The 24,744-nt window shown below is 28.9% G+C and overlaps 1 protein-coding gene and 1 pseudogene across 3 annotated transcripts in view; one reads left to right on the top strand and one right to left on the bottom strand.

The window, feature by feature from the left end:
• For (cGMP-dependent protein kinase for) overlaps positions 1–20,890 on the top strand; it is a 57,422-nt gene extending 36,532 nt beyond the window's left edge. For both annotated transcript variants that reach the window (XM_083040814.1, XM_083040816.1), the window contains 8 exons: positions 13,888–14,107; positions 15,709–15,772; positions 15,871–16,043; positions 16,407–16,553; positions 16,890–17,336; positions 18,316–18,615; positions 18,692–18,754; positions 18,841–20,890. In XM_083040814.1, the coding sequence (XP_082896940.1) occupies positions 13,888–14,107; positions 15,709–15,772; positions 15,871–16,043; positions 16,407–16,553; positions 16,890–17,336; positions 18,316–18,615; positions 18,692–18,754; positions 18,841–19,006 (1,580 nt within the window). In that variant the 3' untranslated portion in view covers positions 19,007–20,890. The remainder of the gene's footprint in view (positions 1–13,887; positions 14,108–15,708; positions 15,773–15,870; positions 16,044–16,406; positions 16,554–16,889; positions 17,337–18,315; positions 18,616–18,691; positions 18,755–18,840) is intronic.
• Positions 20,891–23,352: 2,462 nt separating this feature from the next.
• On the bottom strand, positions 23,353–24,179 carry LOC145937426 (cyclin-C-like; annotated as a pseudogene). The gene is made up of 3 exons (XR_014425555.1): positions 23,904–24,179; positions 23,597–23,822; positions 23,353–23,514 (listed from the first exon to the last, which is right to left on the bottom strand). The product of XR_014425555.1 is annotated as a cyclin-C-like (transcript).
• Positions 24,180–24,744: the final 565 nt, after the last annotated feature.

The following is a 24,744-nucleotide window of genomic DNA, read 5'->3' as shown; positions in this document are numbered from 1 at the left end:
CACTCTTAAAAAACCCCGAAAACTATCCTTTCCCCTTTATAATCAATCAACAGTTGTAAAATGTAATATTATGAAGCCCAGTCCGTCTGGTCTTTGCACATGCGCAGTCATTCCGCATGTCAAAGTCTGATATCTCGATCATTTTACAGATGTTGATTGATTATAAAGGGAAAAGGATAGTTTTCGGGGGTTTTTAAGAGTGTGCTAAACCCATCTGAAGTGCTGTTTAATCGAAATATCTTTTCATTAAAAAATGGCATCTAAGAATTTTCAGCGTGTGCTTTCTCGCCTCTGACGTCACAATCCAATATGGCCGCGGTGAGCACCCAGGAGCCTTAAGTAAACAGAGTTATTAAAAAAATGTAAATTATAAAAGGGATATAAAAATATATATTCATATACTTTTATTTATAAATTTTTATCGATTACTGCATGCTTAAGTTCTACTACTTGAGTGTTTTTATGTGCTATAACTCTAGACCAAATTATCTGAACATTTGTTTAGATAGTTTAGTAAAGATAACACTTTTTTTCATCTTAGATGCAAATATAATACATACTTTTATTATCTATATTCTATATAAAGATAAGATGATGCTAAAATTTCATCTAGATGATCATCTATATAATTTTATTTAAATAACAGCAAACATGGATATAACACTGCATCAATGTGGAAGTCCGCGGTTTTTATGGGCTGGGTGAAAGATCATATTATCGATGTGTTAAGGTGTTAGATTAGATATTCGGGTATATTTGATTAAATATATAGTCAATGTGATATGTCTCAGTCTTATTTTTTTAAATAATATATAGGAAATGATAATAAAGAAAAAATATTGTAAGATTTATATAAAAAAATACAAAAATTTACACATGAATTAGTAAAATTTAATTAATATAAAAATAATAATTAATAATATTTATTTTAATAATGAATTATTAAAATAAATATTATTAATAACAAAATAATAATAATTATAAAATAATTATTAATAAAATTTATATAAATTAAAATTTGCATAAGTACAAAAATTAAAAATTTATCAATATATAAAGCAATAATATAACAATTATTTTATACTTAGATTGATTTTAATATTACATATTACACTTTGTTCTATGCACAACTCAACGAAAGTAAACTGGTTATATTAGCTGCTATCAAATGTCAATGTTACGTTCACTTTGCGTTTGGTAATACTATATATAATACTGTAATACTGTTGATAATAATTAGGAATAATACTGAAAAAATAACATAGGTATATTACTGGCATTAATAATTACATTATATATTAATATTTAATATATATTAATTACATTATATTAATTAATTTATTCACAATATTTTGCCTTTTTATTTTGCTCAATTTTAATACTATATTATTAAAAAAATACATTTTAGTGAAATCTATACAGTTTAAATTTCGCCTCTAATCGATCATTTCTGTAGATATCTTTTACCTACTTTCTTAGTAAAAATGGACGTGACCCGGAAACAAAGCATGCTTTTCAAACTTGTTTGACAAGTTTTTTTTTTTTATTACTATATATGGCTTTAATTTTTATTTATTCACTTTAACAATAATTACATTTGATAACAATTTTATTGAAATGTGTTAAAATAATATACCATATAATTTTCATATTTTAAGAAGATTCATTTAAATTTTGATTGACACTAATGTGGACACTGTCAGTAAGATATGGTCTTTCACCCTATTTCTCAAGAATAAACAAACGTTAGCACGAGAATGTATTTCATATACGAAATGATTATAAAATCGCGAACACACTCCATGCAAATCTCGAATTAACAAGGAAAATTTCTTGTTCTTCTTGACTTCAAATTTGCTTGAAAACCATCTTTCTTCAAGATCTTTGAACATTTTTTACGAATACTTTGATAATGTTTTTTAAAGTTTTCCTAAATATATAATATTTTGTTTTTAAAATTCTAAAATTTAAAAAAATATATATTTTAATTAAAAAAAATTGTTTAATTAAAATTTTAATATAAGATTTTGTTATCCATTTAGAAACGTGCATTTATAATTTACTTACAACACAAAATTTATTTATATATAAATTTGATGTTTAATATATAGAATATATTATATATCTAATTATATATTATTATATATAATTATATTATTTATTTTATTTATATGTAATATAATTAAATATATACAATATATATTATAATTCTTCAAATATTTTATATAGGTACATTATGCACGGGACATAAAACTAAATAAAAATCTAGTTTTATCACAAATTACACATCGTCTAAAAAATATAATTTTAATATCATTAGAGCGATCAGACAAATATACCAGAACAAATATAGCAGAAGTGCACTTCTCGAAAGAAGTCATGCACTTTTACAAAAGAAGAGAAAGTACCCCGACTTCCGAGACACTCTGTACATGGTTGCCGGACGTGGTTATGTCTCACAATTAAATATGTATACGAGAAAAGATACTCGTTTATATAATTGTTCCGACATATACGGAGAACGAACGTAACGCGAGGCGAATCACACGCAGACACATACATATACACACACATATATACGCATATATATATATACATATGTACATCCGCAATTTTCTTGAACGCTCGTGGAAAGAACAAAGGTTTCGGATATACCGATGTCGCGTCAAGCTGACCTCGATGTAATATTTTTTAGTGCACGAAACCGGATTATCTCGCGAAATGGACTCTTCGTCTGCTCGGCTGCTCGAGAAAAGCGATTTTATCGTTCGCTTTGTACACGCAATCCTGTGCTCACGACACGTTTCAATGTTATACAACGCATATGGACATACCCGAAGAGATTTTTTACACGATTTACACAGTTATAGATATATTATTTATCTCGTGTTACTCGCGCCGTGAAATCGCTCTACGAAAATCAATAATACATGACATGAATAAAAAATATATATATATATATATATACGCTCGAATTGATGACGATTTATAAGGTATTTAACGTAAAATGCCACATCCTGATGTTTTCTTAAAATATAATCGGAAATTTATCGTTTATATCATTTATTTATAAAATCGGAGCCTAATCGCTGTTGATAATTAAATATTTCTAAAACAATTCTGAAAATTTACTTAATATGTTTAATATGCATCTTTTAATTATTATTACTCTTTCTTTTTTTCTTTTTCTCTCTATTAGAGACACTATGTTAAGGCTCCTGGTACCTTGCCGACCATGTCGGAATCGTGACGTCAGAGGCAAGAAAACACACGCTAAAAATTTTTAGATGCCATTTATTTTATGCAAATAAAAACATATTTGCATAAAATAACACTTAAGATCTTTTTAATACACTTCTAAAAAACGCCGAAAACTATCCTTTCCCCTTTATAATCAATCAACAGCTGTAAAATGTAATATTATGAGGCCCAGTCCGTCTGGTCTTTGCACATGCGCAGTCATTCCGCATGTCAAAGTCTGATATCTCGATCATTTTACGGTTGTTGATTGACTGTCAAGGGAAAAGAATAGTTTTCGGCGTTTTTTACAATTGTATTAAAGAGATCTTACGTGTTATTTTATGCAAATATGTTTTTATTTAGAAATGGCATCTAAAACATCTCAACGTGTTATTTCTCGCTTCTGACGTCACGATTCCAATATGGCCGCGGTGAGCACCCAGGAGCCTTAAACATTTTGAACTTAAACGTACGACAGATACTTTCGAAACTTTCTATATATAATTTCATATTCATGTAAAACCTATCGAGCATTTCATACAAAATCGATTATCGACAATAAGCCATCCGAAATAAGTCACGTTATAACTTTTACCAATTTTCTCTATAAAGCAAGTCTTGTTGCATTTATGTATTATACATAAATAGCATGGGCTTGTTTATAAGTCAATTTATGGCATCATGCGTCATAATAAAAATCGTGTTTTGACGTGTCAAGAATAATGAAAAGCAAAGTTAATTTTATTGCCATTTCATTATCATTTATTTTCTGAAATTTATGTTTCAATTTAAATAACTGAGATGCTAAAATCTATACATTAACATATTCAACTATAATCAGTTTTAAAAACATTCGTGAAAGAATGTGTATAGATTAGCTATGCAGATTATTTAATAATTTCATAAAGATTGAATTTTTCAACGTTTAAACGTGCTGAATTGTTTGTACAAAAATTTAAGAGCCTGTATCATATTTTCCACTTTATGAGAAATTTTCCTATTTTATGGAATATTTTAAAAAATCATTCTCAGCACTTGCACGTCGTTAAGTTGGATTCTTATCAACGCTAATGCCGCTTTGAAGTAGATAAAAGTAAGAAAAGTGTATACATTGTACAGACTTTATTACTTTATTCAGTGTAACACTTGATACACGTAACCTTCTAACATTTAGATAAACGTGCATTAAAGTGTATAAAAATTCCTTTCTTAACATAGAGAGCAATGATTTTCCCACCTTTTCAAAAAATATTATATAATAAAAACTTTAATTATTCCAATAATAGCGCAATAAATTGGAAATGAAAGAAATTAGCAACAAAAAAGCAATTAATAAGATTAAATTGATGAGTATATTCTTTTAATAATCTAATTTAATATTCTCATATCAATAAATAGTTAATAATCAAATTAGCCGTTTTGTTTTTAAACACACAAAATATTTGAAATGCTATTTTCTACAAAATAGTGGATATAATTAATTATATTAATATAATATAATATTAAAAAAATAATAATAGCATTTAATTAATTTAAGAAGCAAAATGCAATTCTCTAATTCGCTGTACAAAAATTTGTCTTTGCGCTGCGATATATTGCCCCTCACTTTCTTTCATTCCTTACTTTAAGAAGGAAAGGATCCAGATGTGCACCGAAATATTCAACAAATCGGAGGGCATCTGGTTTTGAGGGCCGTCCAGAGTTAAAAATGTCAACGGCTGCCGCGACGAAATTTATTTCTTGTCTTGAATCCAAGTTTTCGAAGTGGAATTAATTAAAATCACACTTTCTTTTTTTTTTATTCACGTGGGCAATGTAAAACAATTACGACCAATTAATAATAATTTAATAATCATAATTTCTTAATTAATTATACCGATCCAGTGCAGAAATAAAAACAGTCGATCGGGACGAACAAGATTCACTCTTTAGTGTCTATATAATAATAATTATTGCAGGTGGAAATTATATATAAAATCTTGGAGATGCGATAAAAATCATTTATGCCGGATGTACATATAATTGCGACTGTCGCGTTATTTCTCACGAATAACTCCAATTAAAAAAAATTAAAATTATTTTATACACCAACACACACATAAGATTATTATAGAATATTAAGCACGCGAAATCGCAATCTTTGCGTTCTTCGAATGGCACAATCTTCTAATTGCTATGTTAGATCGCCTTTAATATACGATGATTTATTTTTGCCAAAGCGTTCTTGTGTCTCTAGTCACTGCAAGTGCTGCCACAAGCAATGTTCGACCGCAAGCGTCATTAATTAAAATTATAATTGTCAGTAAACTGCAATGAAAAGTATCGTCTCTTTGTCGCGTGGGCCCTAACCGCAGAAATAAATTGTCTTGTCCCCTATCGAGTTCGCTTGGAAGCGTCAAAGGATCGTAAAGAGCGAAGAATCCTATCCTATCCTATAGTGATGCCTTCTCGAGTCAATTAAAAATTCATACATATTACAATACGTCGAGATATGCGTTAATTCGAGTATTATTCGTATATTTAAGGCTCCTGGGTGCTCACCGCGGCCATATTGGATTGTGACGTCGAGGCGAGAAAGCATACGCTGAAAATTCTTAGATGCCATTTTTTAATGAAAAGATATTTCGATTAAACAGCACTTCAGATGGCTTTAGCACACTCTTAAAAACCCCCGAAAACTATCCTTTTCCCTTTATAATCAATCAACATCTGTAAAATGATCGAGATATGAGACTTTGACATGCGGAATGACTGCGCATGTGCAAAGACCATCAGACGGACTGGGCTTCATAATATTACATTTTATAGCTGTTGATTGATTATAAAGGGGAAAGGATAGTTTTCGGGGTTTTTTAAGAGTGTGCTAAAGCCATCTGAAGTGCTGTTTCATCGAAATATTTTTTTATTTCGAAATGGCGTCTAAGAAATTTTAGCGTGTGTTTTCTCGCCTCTGACGTCACGATTTCGACATGGTCGGCAAGGAGCCAGGAGCCTTAACAGGATATACTCCCGGGAAAAACCTTGAAAACCTGGTATTCTCAGGGAATTTTGTTTTACTTTGAAAAATCAAGGACTTCTCATGCGGAATTTGATTGGGATTCAGGAAATTTTTTTTTTAATTTATTTTTATTTAGCACTTAAGAAACATATATCTAACACATCTTTGCAATATTTAAGTTTCTTTTTAAATCTGATTTTTTTAATTGAAGATCTATTTTTCAAGATGTCAAAATCTTATGTAAATTTCATAGAAAATTGTTCATTTCTTTTTAATAGGTAATATTTAAATAAATTAGTACTCCTTATTTATTTATAAATAAATAAATAATTAATTTAAATAAATTAATATTCCTTAAAGATGTTTTAATAAATTATTTGTTTTATATCTTTGTCTTTTATATTTTTGAATATATTTTTAGTGTTCAGATATAGTGATATATCGTACTTATTGTCCAAATTAATTTTACAATTAATAAATTAATATTAAATGCTAGAAAACTGCACTCTTGATAACTTTAGAATCGTATGAATAGAAAACATTATATATATAGAAAGCGCATACAGGAAAGAAACTTATTTTAAAAAGCTGCATCTACAAATTTTCTTATTTTACTTGGAATTTTAAACGAAAATATCTGGAAGATCAGGGAATTATCAGGGAAATTTTTTACAAAATTTAAGTAAACACCCTGATTTAAGCAACATCTTAATTAGAAAAGAGACTTATTCCCGTTTGAGTGATACCTTCACTCACTGATCAGCTAACTCGCGGTTATCCGATGAGACTAACAAAAGAAGGTGGAGAGAATAGAAGGTTGCGAAAGAGACAGCTAAATGTTTTAACACCTCGATTTCCGCAATCGCGAATGTCCCAATTCAACATCCTGTTTTACGCACCTTTTACGCAAAAAAAAGGAAAAAAACCGTAACCCCGCGTCTTAAAAGCAACAATGAAGTAATCAACATAGAGTCTCACTATCACGTTTATATACCGACCCTCAATGGATATATATTATGCGGTGACGGGTTCTCTTTCTCTCTCTCTTTCACTCTATGGGTGTTAAACGCAAGTTAATATTGCGGTACTTATTGGAAACTCGTTTCGCGAACCTTTATTTAAAAAAATTCCATCCACCGAACGAAAGTGAAAGACACCGAAATTCATAAAACGAATCTGAAACTACTACATTTTTTTTTTATAATTAATTATTTATTTTTCCTCGGTCAAAATTGCACATATGCGATCATTTCTGTTGCGAGTTTTTTTATTAAATATATTAGATGAGAAGAAACCCAAAGTGTAACATGTTGGATGAAAAGTAACCCAAAGTGAAACGGTGGGGTTTTTTTTCTCGCGATAGAAACGATTTTAAAATCGATTTATTTCCGCGATAGAAAAATTCCCGATAAAGAAACTACACCAGTCGAATTTTTACACGAAACTTGGCTGTTTCACGCTCCAAAGCGTGGCCAAGCTATCTGACAATGAGTAAGGTAAGCAGGAGGAGTTTGGTTACGCTGCTTTCGTCTAACAAGTAAAACTTGGCGAAGATATGAGTGAAGCATAAACTCTTTGTCCTGTTACGTCGTCATGCTAGGTCTTCTACTGCATGTTTTATACGCATACTTACACATACATACACACAATTATATACTTTACATACATATGTATGTGCATAAAGCTCATGAGTGTATTCAGTGGTTCTCTGTACGAAGCAACCAGTACCAACTTATTGTAGTACAAACTTATACAAAGGACTTATATGCAGGACGAAACTCGAAGGAAGAGGATTCTCTCTATTTCGTTCTCTGTTCCTTTCTCTTTTTCTCTCCTTTTCCTTCGCGAGGTCTGTCAGTGTCAGGTATATCGTGTGAGCTTCTTTGTTCGACGATTGCGAATGTCATACATTCGAGTTGTCTGACTACAAAGTGTGTGGAAATCGATATTTTTTCAAAAAATTGCGAGATCCACTAAAAGCGAGATTGATTTAATCGATACTTTTTTTTTTTTTTTTTTACTTTGTGGCATTTTATATTTATATACAATATATGTCTTATTCTTTTATAAGAGCCATGTATGGAAATATTGCAGATTTTTATCTTTTTTTTATAACTGAATCTTCCATAAATAATTTTTCCGATAAACTTTGATATATATGACGTTGCTATTTAAATTTTATTATTGGAACTGTTCTTTTATTATATTTTGTTATTATTATATTGGAGTTAATATAATATCCCTCCGTCAGCAATCTGGATTTTTTAAAGCACAAGCAAACTTTCTTTTCTTCCAAATTGCTTTTTCAAATTTCAAATTTCGCTTTGTATAAACAATTGGGTTTAATATTTGGCTTTAAAATCTATTGGATATTGTAATAGAGATATTAACAAATAATCCAGAATTTTTTTGAACTTTTTGAAAGTCTAGAACATAAAAATAATATAGTGTGAATTTAAAAGACCCAATTTTGACGGCGTTAATAAAAAAAATGATTGCTAACGGAGGAATATTTTAATTAGAGCTATTTTTTTATTTATTATTGGAATTGCTATTTAAATATTGATTATTGGAGCTGTTTTTCGAAAAGTGTAAAAATATTTTGGTTGTAAAAAAGAACTTGGAAAACAACCAATTAAATTAATAAATTATCACGGTAAAAATAAACGTGTATTTATTTCTGCAAATTTTTAAATATCTTATGGCCAAAAATGGCTTTTAAATATCTGAGTTCTGCATTAATTAAAAATCGATAACTTTTTTTAGCTGATATAAAACATCTCGTTGAATAAAAGATCTATAATATCGATGATACAAAATAATGACTAATCGTGACAGTAATTCTTATAAATTATACAACGTACAACCGGTGCAATATTTATTAAACACGAGCGGTGCGCGTAATCAGCTGTTTCGGTGGAATGATATGATGACACCTCGAAAACATCCGCTTTTTAATATAAACGATTTCGCACGTAAGAATGCACGATCAGTTTTATTTTGCAGAACGCGATTGACGCATGTTTTATTCTTGCGAAAGCGATAAAAGAGCGACTCTCTCGATTTTCGTAGCAGTTACACAATTATATACAATACGCTATGAATGCACAAGTTATTCATAGTTGAAGATCAAACGGAGGGTGATGATGCATATATAAAAAAAAAATATAATCCACGTGATGTGCATAATTTGCCGACAATCGAGGCTCAGGAAACGCGATTATATATTCAGACTTCATATATTATTTATTTCTATTCGGATTTCATTTATACTCTCGTGTATGCGAATCTCTTCTTCCCGATGGAATAAAACACTTTTATGCAAGATAACCGTAATTAATGGGAAGAAGTGATTTATCGCGAGTTTGTGTGCTTTGGGATGACGTGAAGAAGAAAGAGAGATAATGAGTTTCTGAAACGCTCATATGCATACATTAAACGGTGGCTTCCATCTATCTATTTTTATCTTTTCTTGCGAAGACTAATGTGCGGATAATTATTATGAGGAAACGTCCAACAAAAATTTCGCTCTTCAAATTGCTGATGCCTCGTTTATGTTTTACAGATTCATTCTCTTGCTTAAGTCTTTTCATCTGTAAATGCATTCTATTATCTCTCAGGTGCGATATTGATAACAATTGCAGGAAACTTTTGTAACATGGTGAAGTAGCTTTAAGGCTCCTGGCTCCATGCCGACCATGTCGAAATCGTGACGTCAGAGGCGAGAAAACACACGCTAAAATTTCTTAGATGCCATTTCGAAATAAAGAAATATTTCGACGAAACAGCACTTCAGATGGCTTTAGCACACTCTTAAAAAACCCCGAAAACTATCCTTTCCCCTTTATAAACAATCAACAGCTGTAAAATGTAATATTATGAAGCCCAGTCCGTCTGGTCTTTACACATGCGCAGTCATTCCGCATGTCAAAGTCTGATATCTCGATCATTTTACAGATGTTGATTGATTATAAAGGGAAAAGGATAGTTTTCGGCGGTTTTTAAGAGTGTGCTAAAGCCATCTGAAGTGCTGTTTAATCGAAATATCTTTTCATTAAAAAATGGCATCTAAGAATTTTCAGCGTGTGCTTTCTCGCCTCTGACGTCACAATCCAATATGGCCGCGGTGAGCAGAAGCCTTAATCTCCTGGTGTCTTTCGCGCTCGCGATTTTTTCGCCAAAACTCTCCCTGTTGTTCCTTCATTAGTATTGCATTATGTATATACTTTCCAAAGTTTGTAACAACGATATCTACGCACGCGAGCACTACAATGAACATTCTCCGACTTTTCTAAGCTCTTTCGCATTTGTATACAGATAGATCATTTTGTAATTCCATTTATAAATATATTATACATTTTTTTATATATTTTTGTATATATTTTCATTTTATATATATTATTATATTATATAATATATATTGTATATTTATATATTTTTTATATATTTTTATATATATTATCTACTTATCGAGTTTTAATTAATAACTACTTATTAAGTTTTAACTAATTTTGTGTTAAATTCGAACAATACATTTTGACCCTATCTAGATTTATACATAACAAATAATTACGTTCCGATATTTTACTTAATTCTATAAAAAGCGAAAGAATGATAAAGCGACACTTTAAGTTAAAGAGTTAAAGAGTTCTAATGAAGTGATAATTTATGGATACCTAATTATATTAAGTCATGGAAGAAATTACACGCTTGTTTGTAATATTGATGAGACACGTTGAAAAATTTCAATTTTCTTGTTAAAATTATTTAAATATTTACATCTATATTCTTATTTTTTAAACTAATTTTTTCCATATTTTAAATTTTTTACTACGTTTTAATTTATTAAATTATTATATTAAAATATTAAAATTTTTATTATATTAAAATAAAAATTTTTATTTTATTAAATATATTAATATATCATATAATTAAATATTTTAATTATTTTATTTTATTAAATAATTAATAAAATAAAAATTATTTTATTAAAATAATAATTTTAATAAAAATTTTTCAATTTTAATAAATCTAATTTTTATTATTAAAATTTTTATCTTAATAAAAATTTTAATGATAAAAATTATATTTTAAAATTATATGCCTAAAATAAAAGAGAATGCTTAAAATAAAAAAGGATGCTTGAGGCTCTTTTCGCAGAATATATAAATAAGTGTCACTTTGTCGTGACCATCGCTTAATTCAATGGTTGATCCTTCGATGGAAAAAGATATGATCCAACTCGCACGATGCGAAACCAGTTCGGGATCTTTTGTATGACTCGTACTAAGCGTTATGCGCGAGAGGAAGTGAAAGCAACGTTCTCGGGACAATACGGCCATGGACTATCTGTCTCCTGTCGCAATGTCGAACTCTGGCGAATCGAATGATAGGATGACGAAAAGAAAATATCAGGTAGAGGAAACGGGCTAACAATAAGAGCCAGGCGCAGAAATTTGGCGGGACAAACTTGTTCTAAAACATCTCCTTTATTTAATTTGAATGTTTCGATCCTTCCTTTGTATTCCATCTTCAGCAGATCAATTAACAAAAAAAATGTATGTCTCTCTTAATTTATATCCCCGTCTTTGAAAGGCCTTTATAAATTCCACTTGTTAAGAAATAATTCAAAAAGTTAGATATTAACAATTGTGAAAGTTGGAGAAGATAATGTAAAAATTTTTGAAGGAAAATTAAATAAAAAATCATCAGCAAAAATTGTCTAAAATAAAAATTAGAAGATTTTTATTTTTAAAAATAAAAATCTTTTAATAAACTCACTTTATACAATTTATTATTAGCGATAAAAATATATTTGTAATCTTATATCCTAATGTATGTCTGTATCTTATGTTATATGTATATGTATTTTATTTTTCTAATGGATTTTTTTTTCTATATTACACGACATACGTAAATAAAATTCTCTTTCGAATCTTTTTACAAATGTACATTATGTTTAATGTGGTTTTATATAAAATATACATAATGTCTAATGTAGTTTTATATAAAAGACGATATTTCTTTCTAGACAAATCTTGAAATTAATGTAGAAAGAAATATCGTGTTTTACATAAAACCCCATTAGATTGCAAATTTAACGATTAAATTATGCTTGCATAATGTTTATGTAATAATAATCCAAGTATTTTACTATAAAGCGAAAATGATGTAATATAGCGGAATATTAAACTAACAAAAATTAATTACGAAAAATTATTATACATTTAATATGATATTTACACAGCGAATTTCTGTACAGTCAACAGTATATTAAAAAGATGTTAGCAAAGAATATCAAGTAACGCGATAACATTTGAAACGATAATATAATTGTATAGTCAGTGTCTTTCATACTATCTCAACTGACTTAATACAATTTGAAATAAATCCTTTTCAGAGGTCATCGAATCCTTTTGATAAATGTCGTAAATTACAATAGTTAGCTAAAATATTAGTGTGTTCGCGAAAAAATAATTGTGATGACTCCATTCTTTTATTCTTATGAATGTCACTTTTATAAAGCACATCGATGACATTTCGACGACTAGTCCAACTTTTATGAGACCAATTAATTTCAATACTAGTTTCGAAGATGGCTGCCTTTCCTGTTTCAAAATTTTGTTTCGGTCTGCTGAATATTGAGTGGATATACTATATTTAAGTTATAGTTTGATATGTTATATATATATATATATATATATATATATATTTAAATTATAATTGATTTATATAAGTTTGATAAAATAATTAAATTATATACAAAATAATCTGCAAAATTGATTAATAAGTTAATAATTTAATTTTCTCTTCGTAAATAAAATCGATTAAGGCTCCTGGCTCCTTGCCGACCATGTCGAAATCGTGACGTCAGAGGCGAGAAAACACACGCTAAAATTTCTTAGATGCCATTTCGAAATAAAAAAATATTTTGATGAAACAGCACTTCAGATGGCTTTAGCACACTCTTAAAAAACCCCGAAAACTATCCTTTCCCCTTTATAATCAATCAACAGCTGTAAAATGTAATATTATGAAGCCCAGTCCGTCTGGTCTTTGCACATGCGCAATCATTCCGCATGTCAAAGTCTGATCATTTTACAGATGTTGATTGATTATAAAGGGAAAAGGATAGTTTTCGGGGGTTTTTAAGAATGTGCTAAAGCCATCTGAAGTGCTGTTTAATCGAAATATCTTTTCATTAAAAAATGGCATCTAAGAATTTTCAACGTGTGCTTTCTCGCCTCGACGTCACAATCCAATATGGCTGCGGTGAGCACCCAGGAGCCTTAAATATATATATAGTTTGATAAGTTATATATATATATATATATATATATATATATTTAAATTATAGTTGATTTATATAAGTTTGATAAAATAATTAAATAATATACAAAATAATCTGCAAAATTGATTAATAAGTTAATAATTTAATTTTCTCTTCGTAAATAAAATCGATTAAATGTTGATCGAATCGCTTAAGCAGCGCTTTGATGTAATACAGATAAGCTGATAAATGTAACATTGAGGATTAAATTTGATTTCGATCTGTAATCGTGTTTCAAGAGACTTAGAATTCATCGTCAATAAAATTTCCCAATCGTTATATACGTGATTACATCTCTGATCTCGTCATTTCTTTTCAGAGGGTAAGGTCGAAGTATCGAGAGATGGCAAATATCTCAGCACTCTGCAACACGGTAAGGTGCTGGGAGAGCTCGCGATTCTTTACAACTGCAAGAGGACAGCGACAATTACTGCGGCAACTGATTGTCATCTCTGGGCCATCGACCGACAATGCTTTCAAACCATTATGATGAGGACTGGTCTCTCGAGACAGGCGGAATATACGGATTTCTTGAAGAGGTAAACCTTACATTAATCCTCAATTATCATAGTGGATTTGATCTCGTTGCTAGTGTTGTGCTTATTGTTAGATGATTTTAAAATTAGTTAAATAAAAATGAGATGCAAATATGTAAGTTCATCTTAGATAAGATGAGGATGATTTTGTTTTATTTATAAGTTTTTATCGCTTAACTGCTTGAATTCTACTACTTAAATATTTTTATGTGCTATGACTCTAAACCAAATTATCTGAACATTATTCTAGATAATTTAGTAAAGATAACACTTTTTTATCTAAGATGCAGATATAGATAACACATATTTTTATTATCTATATAAAGATAAGATAACGCCAAAATTTCATCTAGATGATCATCTATATAATTTTATTTTATATAGATAACAGCAAACACTGCTCGTTGCAAATATCTATTAAAATATCAAAGATAGCATTTGTTTTTAGTAAAATTGTATAATTTTTAATTAATTGCAATTAATTGATTCTTAATTTTCTCTCAATCTTATATGGAACTATATTCTTATATGACACTACATTCTTTTTATTGAGAAAGGAAAAATAAAACTACATTTTTTATAAAGACATTATTTATTGTGAGAGTCAACGTCATAGTAGATCTGATATCGTTGCAAATATACTTATTAAAGTATCAAAGACAGCGTTTATTTTTAGTAAAATTGTGTAATTTTTAATAAATTGCAATTGATTAATTGATTCTTCATTTTCTCTCAATCTTATATGGAACTATATTCTTTTTATTGAGAAAGGAAAAATAAAACTCTACATTTTTTTAAAATTATTTATTGTAAAAATCAACGTCATTCTTGCCGAAAAATAATTATGTTAAATCTTAAATATTTACGGAATCATTGTAATTAATTATTCAAAATTTTCGATTTTTTAAAAACTGTATAATTATTTAATATATTTTTTTATATTTCAATATTGTTAAGCATTTTTTATATAATTATACCGCTTTCTATAGTAATAACAATTATATGGAAATCTATGTTTATAGTCTGTAAATGTTAATTTTCAAAAAATTTATAATAACCGATTATTATTTAGAAAATCCTAAAGTCTAATCCTAATTTATATGGAAGTATATCATATGGAAATCACATCTTTTCATTTTTGATAAGAAAAAAAAATAACTTTCTTTCCACGTATTTAAAGCTACTTATATTCATGAAAATATTTCAATAGTCTATTCTATAATATAATAAATAAATATAATATATATAATATAATAAATAAATTTGTGTGTATATAATATAATACAGTGATCAATTTTTACATGATCTCTCATTATAAGAAATTATGAAAACGATAAAATAATGTGAATTGACAATTCACATAGTTTTTTTTTATAAGTTTCAAATCAATTGTATAAATGATGTATGATTTATCAATTTTTCACCGTTTAGAAAATATTTCATTTTTGTATGTAGCATCTGCAACTGAGATCAGGAATTATAGCGTTCTTTGTCAAAAAAAATGAAAGGAGTACATTTTTACGCGTAACAACTCTTGTTAGGAATACTTTTTACGAAAATCGTACACGTTACATTTAGAAATAACGCAAAATTTCTGTTTTCAGTGTTCCGATCTTCAAGAACCTACCGGAGGAAACTCTAATCAAAATTTCGGATATTTTAGAAGAGGTAAGAAGTCCATTACTTCTCGCTAAAACGTGCGAATTATTATTATATACAATTTATTATTTATCATGATTATTAATTTTGTATTCTCTCTCACGCAGACGTTTTACAACAATGGAGACTATATAATAAGACAAGGGGCGAGAGGCGACACATTTTTCATCATTAGTAGGGGACAAGTACGTGTGACGATAAAGCAACCCGATACGATAGAAGAAAAGTACATTAGGACATTAGGGAAGGGCGACTTTTTCGGCGAGAAAGCTTTACAAGGGTAAATATAATTAGTACCTTTATTTTATTTTTATTGTTTGGCTGTCTTGATCGAGTAAATTTATTACTTGACTATTGAATACATTTAAATTGTAAGATTGTATTAATGTTTTTATAATCGAAAAATTCTTATTTTGTTATTTCAGTATTAAAAGATTGATAATATGAATACATATAAATATACTTAATAAATATAAATATATTAATACATATAAATATATTTAATAAATATAATATATTTAATAAATATATTTAATACATATAAACATAATAATATAATATAATATAAATATAATACAATATATTAATACATTTAAATATAAATATATTTAATAAATATAAATATATTAATGTATTTTTACAGAGATGATCTCAGGACTGCTAACATTATTGCTGATGATCCAGAAGGAGTAAGCTGTTTAGTCATAGACCGTGAAACGTTTAATCAATTAATTTCATCCTTGGACGAAATCCGAACGCGATACAGGGACGAGTTGGTGGAACGTAGGAGGTAAATATAACTCTCTTGTTAAATGTAAAAATTAATCCCTTCTTATATAAGTATTCTACAATTGATATTATAACCGTATATATTATAATCATTATATATGAATATTGTGTTTCCACGCTTAACATTAGGATGGGAGAATAAACTTTACGTTTCAAGTAAGTTCGATGATAAAAAATAAAAAGATATATCAACATTTTGATTGCAAAATGCGGCAAAATTAAGTCTAGATACGATTTGCAAGCATACATTTGATTTTTTATAACAAATACGAGAGAGAGGGAGAGAAAGTAAATTCGTAGTGATAAGAAATATATTGAAATCTTACGATTTCTTCAGGTTGAACGAGGAATTCCGGGACGTACGGTTGCAAGACCTTCGGACCATCGCGACTCTCGGCGTGGGTGGTTTCGGAAGAGTCGAATTAGTTCAAATTGCCGGAGACGGCACACGATCCTTCGCTCTCAAGCAAATGAAGAAGGCGCAGATCGTCGAGACGCGACAGCAGCAGCACATTATGTCGGAAAAGAGGATCATGAGCGAAGCGGACTGCGACTTTGTAGTGAAGCTCTTCAAAACCTTCAAGGATAGGAAGTATCTCTATATGCTGATGGAAGCTTGCCTGGGCGGCGAATTGTGGACCGTCCTCAGGGACAAGGGACACTTTGACGATGGTACTACGCGGTTTTACACCGCATGCGTCGTGGAAGCCTTCGATTATCTGCACTCCAGAAATATCATCTATAGAGATCTTAAACCGGAAAACCTACTTTTAGATAATCAAGGGTAAGACTGCATCTGAACACAGAGAGAATTTTCTCTTAGAATTTATGAAAATCATGGTAATCTTGGGACAATATGGTATTGGAAAAATTTTATGAGAGTTTCTCTTATTATATTTTATCACAATAAAAAAATATTATCTACCACAATAAAATATAAAATATGTTTGATTAATTTCACATTAAAATCAATAATTTTAAAATATATTAAAAACTTATGATTCTTTAAGTGTTTAAATAGAATAGATACTAAAAAAGTGATAAACATATAAAATATTTTATATAAATTTTACAATGCAGCATAATATTTTCAATCTGGCTTTAATCGCTGATGATAATTTTAACAAGCAGCATAATAATTTTCGGCTTATTATCAAACATGATAAAATTTGTAGTGAATTTTGCGGTAAAAGATAACGAAAAATTCTCTCTGTGTATAATAGTAGATATATTATTTTAAAAAGATAGAAGAGAAAGATAAAAGAGAGAAGAACCCTGATATATTTTATGTATACAAATTACTATTTTTATTATATTAAATTAACAGACATATATCGTATACATATACAGGGTGTCTCAAAAGTCCTGCAACAGTTAAATATCTCGAAAACAAAAGCTTTTTGAGAAAAAAGTTATAGAGCTTCAAGTAATATTAGTACTATAAACAGTTAAGGCCACGTAAAATTCACTTTGAAATTTGTAAATGGAAACCCCTATTTTTTATTACATATTCATATAGCTTATCATAAGAGCTTTTCAAAACACTTACAATCCTATACTCAAAACATTAACAATGCTATTTATAGTACACACTAACATTACTATTTAATGCGTCACTTAAAGCCCTATAACTTTTATTTGAAATATTTTTTTTCGAAAAGCCTTTGTTTTTAAAATATTTGACTGTTGCAAGACTTTTGGGACATCCTGTATATGTATCGTATTTTAATAAATTTATTTCATTAACATATTTTATCCTTTAGATATGTTAAACTCGTCGATTTCGGCTTCGCTAAACGGTTGGATCACGGACGGAAGACCTGGACTTTCTGCGGTACACCAGAATACGTGGCACCGGAAGTCATTCTGAACAAAGGTCACGATATAAGCGCCGATTATTGGTCCCTCGGTGTTCTTATGTTCGAATTGCTTACGGGGACGCCTCCTTTCACCGGTGCCGATCCGATGAAGACGTACAACATTATTTTAAAAGGAATCGACGCTATAGAATTTCCCAGATCCATCACACGTAACGCGATGGCGCTTATCAAGAAGCTTTGCAGGTAAACACATAATATTTGTAACAATGTCTGCAACATATAAATGATAAACCTCCATATTAAATGGTTCTATTTCCAGGGATAATCCAGCAGAACGTCTTGGATATCAGAAAGGCGGTATTATTGAAATACAAAAGCATAAGTAAGCAGCATTTCGGTTTTAACACACTTTAAAATATTGTAAAGGAATATTTTTTAAAATAATTTATCTTTATGGATTCCTTACAGATGGTTCGATGGTTTTAATTGGGAAGGCCTCAGGACGAGAACTCTGGAACCGCCAATACTGCCACGAGTCCAAGGCTCTATGGACACTACAAATTTCGATGCTTATCCGGCTGATTCCGATCCACCGCCACCTGACGACACTTCCGGTTGGGATAATGACTTTTAAAAGTGTAGAGATCTATTTAATATTTGCATTTTTTTTTCTTTTTTTTTCTAATCACTTGGCAGGACAGGAAATCATCAACAGCACATCACGATTTCTCGATCATACGAGACAATTGGCGACATTTCTGCATTTATATTTATACCTCTCTCATAATTACGTGATACATCGATATTGCAGTTGCATTTTTGTCGTGTTCTTATATCTTTTTCCTATTTCATACGATCGATTAGAACGAAGGGAAAACTGCACTGTGATAAAATTTAGGATTTAGAATTTTTGGATGACATAGATATTAGCAAAATTTAAAAAAAGGAAGGTTCAGACCCAAATTTTGTATTTATGTCGCGTCTGGTGTGCTTTCGGAAGTAAAGTATCTCCTCCCCAGTGTTGTATATTGTAATAGCATACTTACGCAAGTGTCAAGTGCCATTATTATTACCTCGAGAAGGTAAATTCATACACGTTCTCATACTTGTGCTCAGAAAATGCGGTCATACGTAAGAAAACAGTCAGCTCAAGTCCAAGGGACCTCTTGCCATCCATACTTTAACTTGTCAGAATGTGCTTATAGATCAATCTATCGGATGTTAAATTTTTTACGGCAAGTTTTCATTGTTGTTTGATTCACGCTTTAGAGTTTATCTTCTATTTTAATTATATATATATATATATATATATGTATATGTGTATATATATTATACACATACACACACATATATATATGTATATATATATGATTCTTGTAAATAATGAATTATATCATACAAATTTTAAATACGAAATGTATATCATAATAATAATAATTGAATTTTATGAATAGCAGCTGCAGGTATGGCTGCAAGAACCAACTAAATCCACTTTCTTCAGTAATTTGTAATATTTAATAACTCTTATAATAAACAATTATAAAAAAGAGAAATTAATTATATACAACAATCTTGTAATTATACATTCAAAAGCATTTTACGCTTTGATTATCGACATTCTGACTATTCAGACAGTAAAATATTTGATGAGACTTTTCAATACAGTATCTGACACACAGACACTGTATTTTATAGATATATTAGTTCCTTCAATATTGGAAAAAATTAACTTGACTGGTTCTTTCAGCCAGGCCTTCAATTGTATTATGTATACACATATATATATATATATGTATGTACATATATATATGTGTGTATATATATCTGTTAATTTCTTCTTTATGTACAAAAGTCTATCCTGGAAAATACCAAATAAAAGTGTACGAGTATTATTAGGGTAATACTACGATATTTTAATAAGTACAATAATACTCTAATACTAGAATCCCTTTATTCTGAAATCTCTTCTCAATCTTCATTCTTATTCTAATATAAAAGGAGATGAAAAGGAAAATCGTTCTTCAAAAGAAGTTTTACAGTATTACAAAAATACAAACCTAATAATTCTCTTACACTAATAATGGATCTAATTTAAAGCACAAAAGTGATATATCATAGTTTTCTTCATAATAGTTGCACGAATAATTACAGGCCTAAAATAAAAAGAACGCTATATAATGTTGCTATATACATATAATATATTTTATATAAAACACAATCAATTTTTCTATATGAGAGAAAGTGTATCTGGATTTACATACTAAATATTTGTTTTATTCCATTCATTTTAGATCTTGATAAAGATACAATTACTCAATGCCTTTTGGGTAAAAATAAAGGTTTGGCTTACAGTTATAAAGACAAATGCTTATTTTATCCAGATAGGGCAGCGAAAGCATGAACACAATGAAAGCGATGTTATATTTTACCTGATTTTGATTTAACGAAGGTGTTGAGATGTAATCAAAAGTTGATTGTCGCATCTTAAAAATATAATCTCTCTCCTAAGCTCAAGAAATATCACTTTTAACACTGAATTATTCCTAGCGTCAATTTTTACTTCCTAAACCTTTATTTATTCTTCTTCTTTATGGCTTTATGCCAATTATGTTCCCTATGAGCCATCGAATTATATTACGCTTATATATATATGTAATAAGACACTTTTTTAATAGCAGTCTTCAAAATTAAAACTTTTTCTTTGATAATTTGTATTTCATTAATAATATATTTTTTTTCTTTTATTACATATATGTTCTGCAATAATTTTTTGTGAACTTTCACTCAAAGCTTTCAATCTGCATTTATAATCATTGATTTATAATGTTAATTTCATATGTGATTTAGTTTTGTGATGTATCAAAAATTAAAATAATATAATCGATTGGGTAAATATAATAATAATTATAATTATGAGATAAATAGATGTTCACAACATAAGATACTATTAAATTGATGTGCTTTTTAAAATGGTTTTTCAGAAGAAAAATGTTTGTTTTGAGAACTTTTACTATTAAAAAAGTATTATCTTATTACATTTGCATCTACATTGCATCATTAACGAAGTGCTATAACGTGCCTTGCATCTCATTCGATGATTGGTCAGTCTGATGAAAATTTGACGAGATGCCTACACGGAGAAAATTTTACAATAGGAATTACATGAAAAATACATTCCCTTTAACAACATTAATTATAAAACTGAAGTGACTGATAACATCAAGATATTTATTATTATAAAAATTGTAAATTATGCATTTATTCTATTGTTTGTTAATTATACATTTGTTTATACAATACTGATATACATTTGTCAAAATATTTGAATTACAATACTTTTTTGTAAAAAAATATAATACATATTATTGAATAAAAATATCATGATTTTTCTTATACATAAATATATTCCACGATTACAAAAATTATATTGTAGTTTTTATTATAATATTTTCTCCGCAGAGAACATGTATATTTTGATATACGGCGCAAGATCCATGAAATTTATAGAATTGTGTAAGTGTAATATGTTTGTTCCACATGAAAGCTAAGAACCATGCGATATTGTGAGAATTGTGGAAACTTAAGTCAATTCATTGATGTTTGAGTTTTGTTAGTTAATAAGATGGATCAGGAAAATTTAATGACACATATATATGATTCGACATAATTCTATATTCTTTGTATATTGTATTTTTCATAATACAGTCTAACATTGTACATAAAAAATACCTATGCATAATTTTAATATCTTTACTACGAATTATATGTATATAGTAATACATAACAATATAATTTATATATATTAGTTTAGAAATAAAATTTATTATAAGATTATAGTAATATAAATTACTGCTTGGAAAATATTTTGAGTTACAGGCAGTATTGTTTGGATAATCTTTTGTCAGGTTTTGATTTGATTCATAATGAGTGCTTCCGATCTAGAAAAATATAAATTATAAATTATAAATATAATTCTACATTATTGGTCCATTTTAATAGATATATCAATATATTATCTAAAATAAAAGATTTTAACAAAGTAATTTTAACAGTTATTCTAACAAGGATTTTAACAAAGATTTTAACATATTTCAACAAAGTAAAAAAATATATTTTACATTGCTCAGATGAAAGGTAATAGAAGATATATAATTTAGAAAAATGCTACTAATACTTGTACACGTTGTAGCATATAACATATTATTTTCGATAAGAATTATATAATGTGGTTGTTGCGGTTCACTATCTCAAAACTTTCTATATAAACGAACATGAACTGCATATTATGGATTACCTAAATGCACCTAATACACATAAAAGCCAATGATCTATTTTTCTCCATGCAATCAAATATGAATGTGTTACGATTATTCCAAATACAAATTTGAGTTTTTTGATCCTTTTTGCTGTTTTTTTCTGCTTCTTCTTCTATAATTTTAATGACTAGTGTTGACCAGGAATGATCTAATCAAGCAGGCCATCAACTGCTTGAAATGAATTCTTTCAGTGATGAATCTTTATACTTCTCTTCTTCTTAAAATCAAGTGCTTGAGGATTTGATGCACATAATCAAAAATGTGTTACAAACAAACGTGTTTAAACACATTCTTGTCCACAGGCGACAACTCTTTGTTTTCTCATTACAATGTTAGATTTAATCTGTGAATGTATGAAAAAATGTATATAATAGCAGAATTTAACAGTCAAGCAGTTTCTAAACTATTGTAATGACTTAAGTTATATATAATTAAATTCGTCTCTTTATACAGGGTATTAAAAAATTAGACCGACAAACTTTAAAAGGAGAAAGAAGACTTTAAAATAAACATTTTTGTTAATACTAATTTTCTCTACAACATTTAGTTTTAATACTACATACTGATGTGAAATATGAGTTTGTGACTTTTCAGTTTGTCACCTTTATATTAAAGTTAATGAAAGAATCTTTGAGCATTAACTGTAAAAAGAGTTAATTACTTTTTATTCAACAAATTTCAATAAAATTTTCTTTATGCAGTAAATTTCATCATATTTCTTCCACAATTCATATAGATTAATAACCGTGCTATTTTTTAAATCTTTTTCAAATCTGTATTCATTTTTGTGAACCACGATTTAGCAGACAAGCTATTTGCAGACAACCTGTGAAAAAAACAAAATAGACATTGTTAAATATAAAATTTCTTTCTAATACACACTAGATTGTAAAAATAATACTGCTTACCAATAGCTATTTGATAAGAAGAATATGATATACATCTGTTCTTAAACTATCATTAATTATACGCCATGTAAGAGTAAGTAATTTATCATCTGGTCCCACATCCTGAATTAATGTTAATAAGGGACGGTATGGTTGAACAACGATCTGAATGTTCCAAAAGATAAAATTCACACTCTAAAATATGATTTGTACGATATGGAAATTCTTGTGTATGCATAATTTTTAACTGAAAAAAAAGAACAATAAAATGTAATTAGCATATTAATCATCAATAAATTATAATAGAAGATATATTCACAAAACTTACCTGTAGTTCCCACTGTCGTTATCAATCTGGTATTAGAAATTACTCCAAACTCTCCTACTTTTGATCCCAAAAAGACTGCCGTAGGAGCTAATAATAAAGGATCCATACATTTTAAGCTATTGCGAGCATAAAACTTTAAAATACTATTGCAGTAGTTATCACTTGTTGCCTCAACGTTAATTGTTCATCTAACATTTGTGTCACTAATAACAGAAAACAGAAATAATAAATGCATAATTATGTATGCATAGACTATATTGTACAATTATAAAACATGATATGTCTAGACCGTAACCTAGCTCTACTCTTTATTATGAAGCTTATTTTTGAAAGAGTCAAGCATTTGACCACAAGAATATATATATTTTTCTCTATTTGACTTTTATTTTCGACAGATAGTTTTTATTCTCAGAAACTTTGACGACAGTTCAGATTATTATTAAAGATTGAATAATTCACTGTACTTTTATAAATTAGATGCGACATGTGTCTAGGCATCATGACGTCATATGACGTTCTTATAAAATCTGTCCATGTTGCTTGCATTTTTTTGCATTCAGATTCTTCACTTTCTCCGTCTGTCTGAGCTCGAATGTCTCATTTTTAAAATTTTTAGCATTTGCAAGCAACACAAACAAACCTGGCTCTCGTAAAAGAGTCAGGAAACGACAAGACTCAACAAGAATCTCTCGGTCTATCGAATTTCCCGTTTTTCGGCAATAACAAGCGCGCGCGAACGCTGATTGGTCGGCGCGTTTTCCCCTCGTCCAATCATGTCTCGCGCTTCATCCGTAGTCGAGTTCGGCGTTCTATATCACTTCGCTTCGTTGGAGAGAGAGGA

Source organism: Prenolepis imparis, unplaced genomic scaffold (assembly GCF_030444845.1).
Source record: "Prenolepis imparis isolate NDT839.2.m4 unplaced genomic scaffold, iyPreImpa1.0 SCAF_6, whole genome shotgun sequence".
Classification (NCBI taxonomy): domain Eukaryota; kingdom Metazoa; phylum Arthropoda; class Insecta; order Hymenoptera; family Formicidae; genus Prenolepis; species Prenolepis imparis.
Note: the sequence above shows the minus strand (reverse complement) of the source record. Positions and strands in the feature narration are given on the sequence as shown.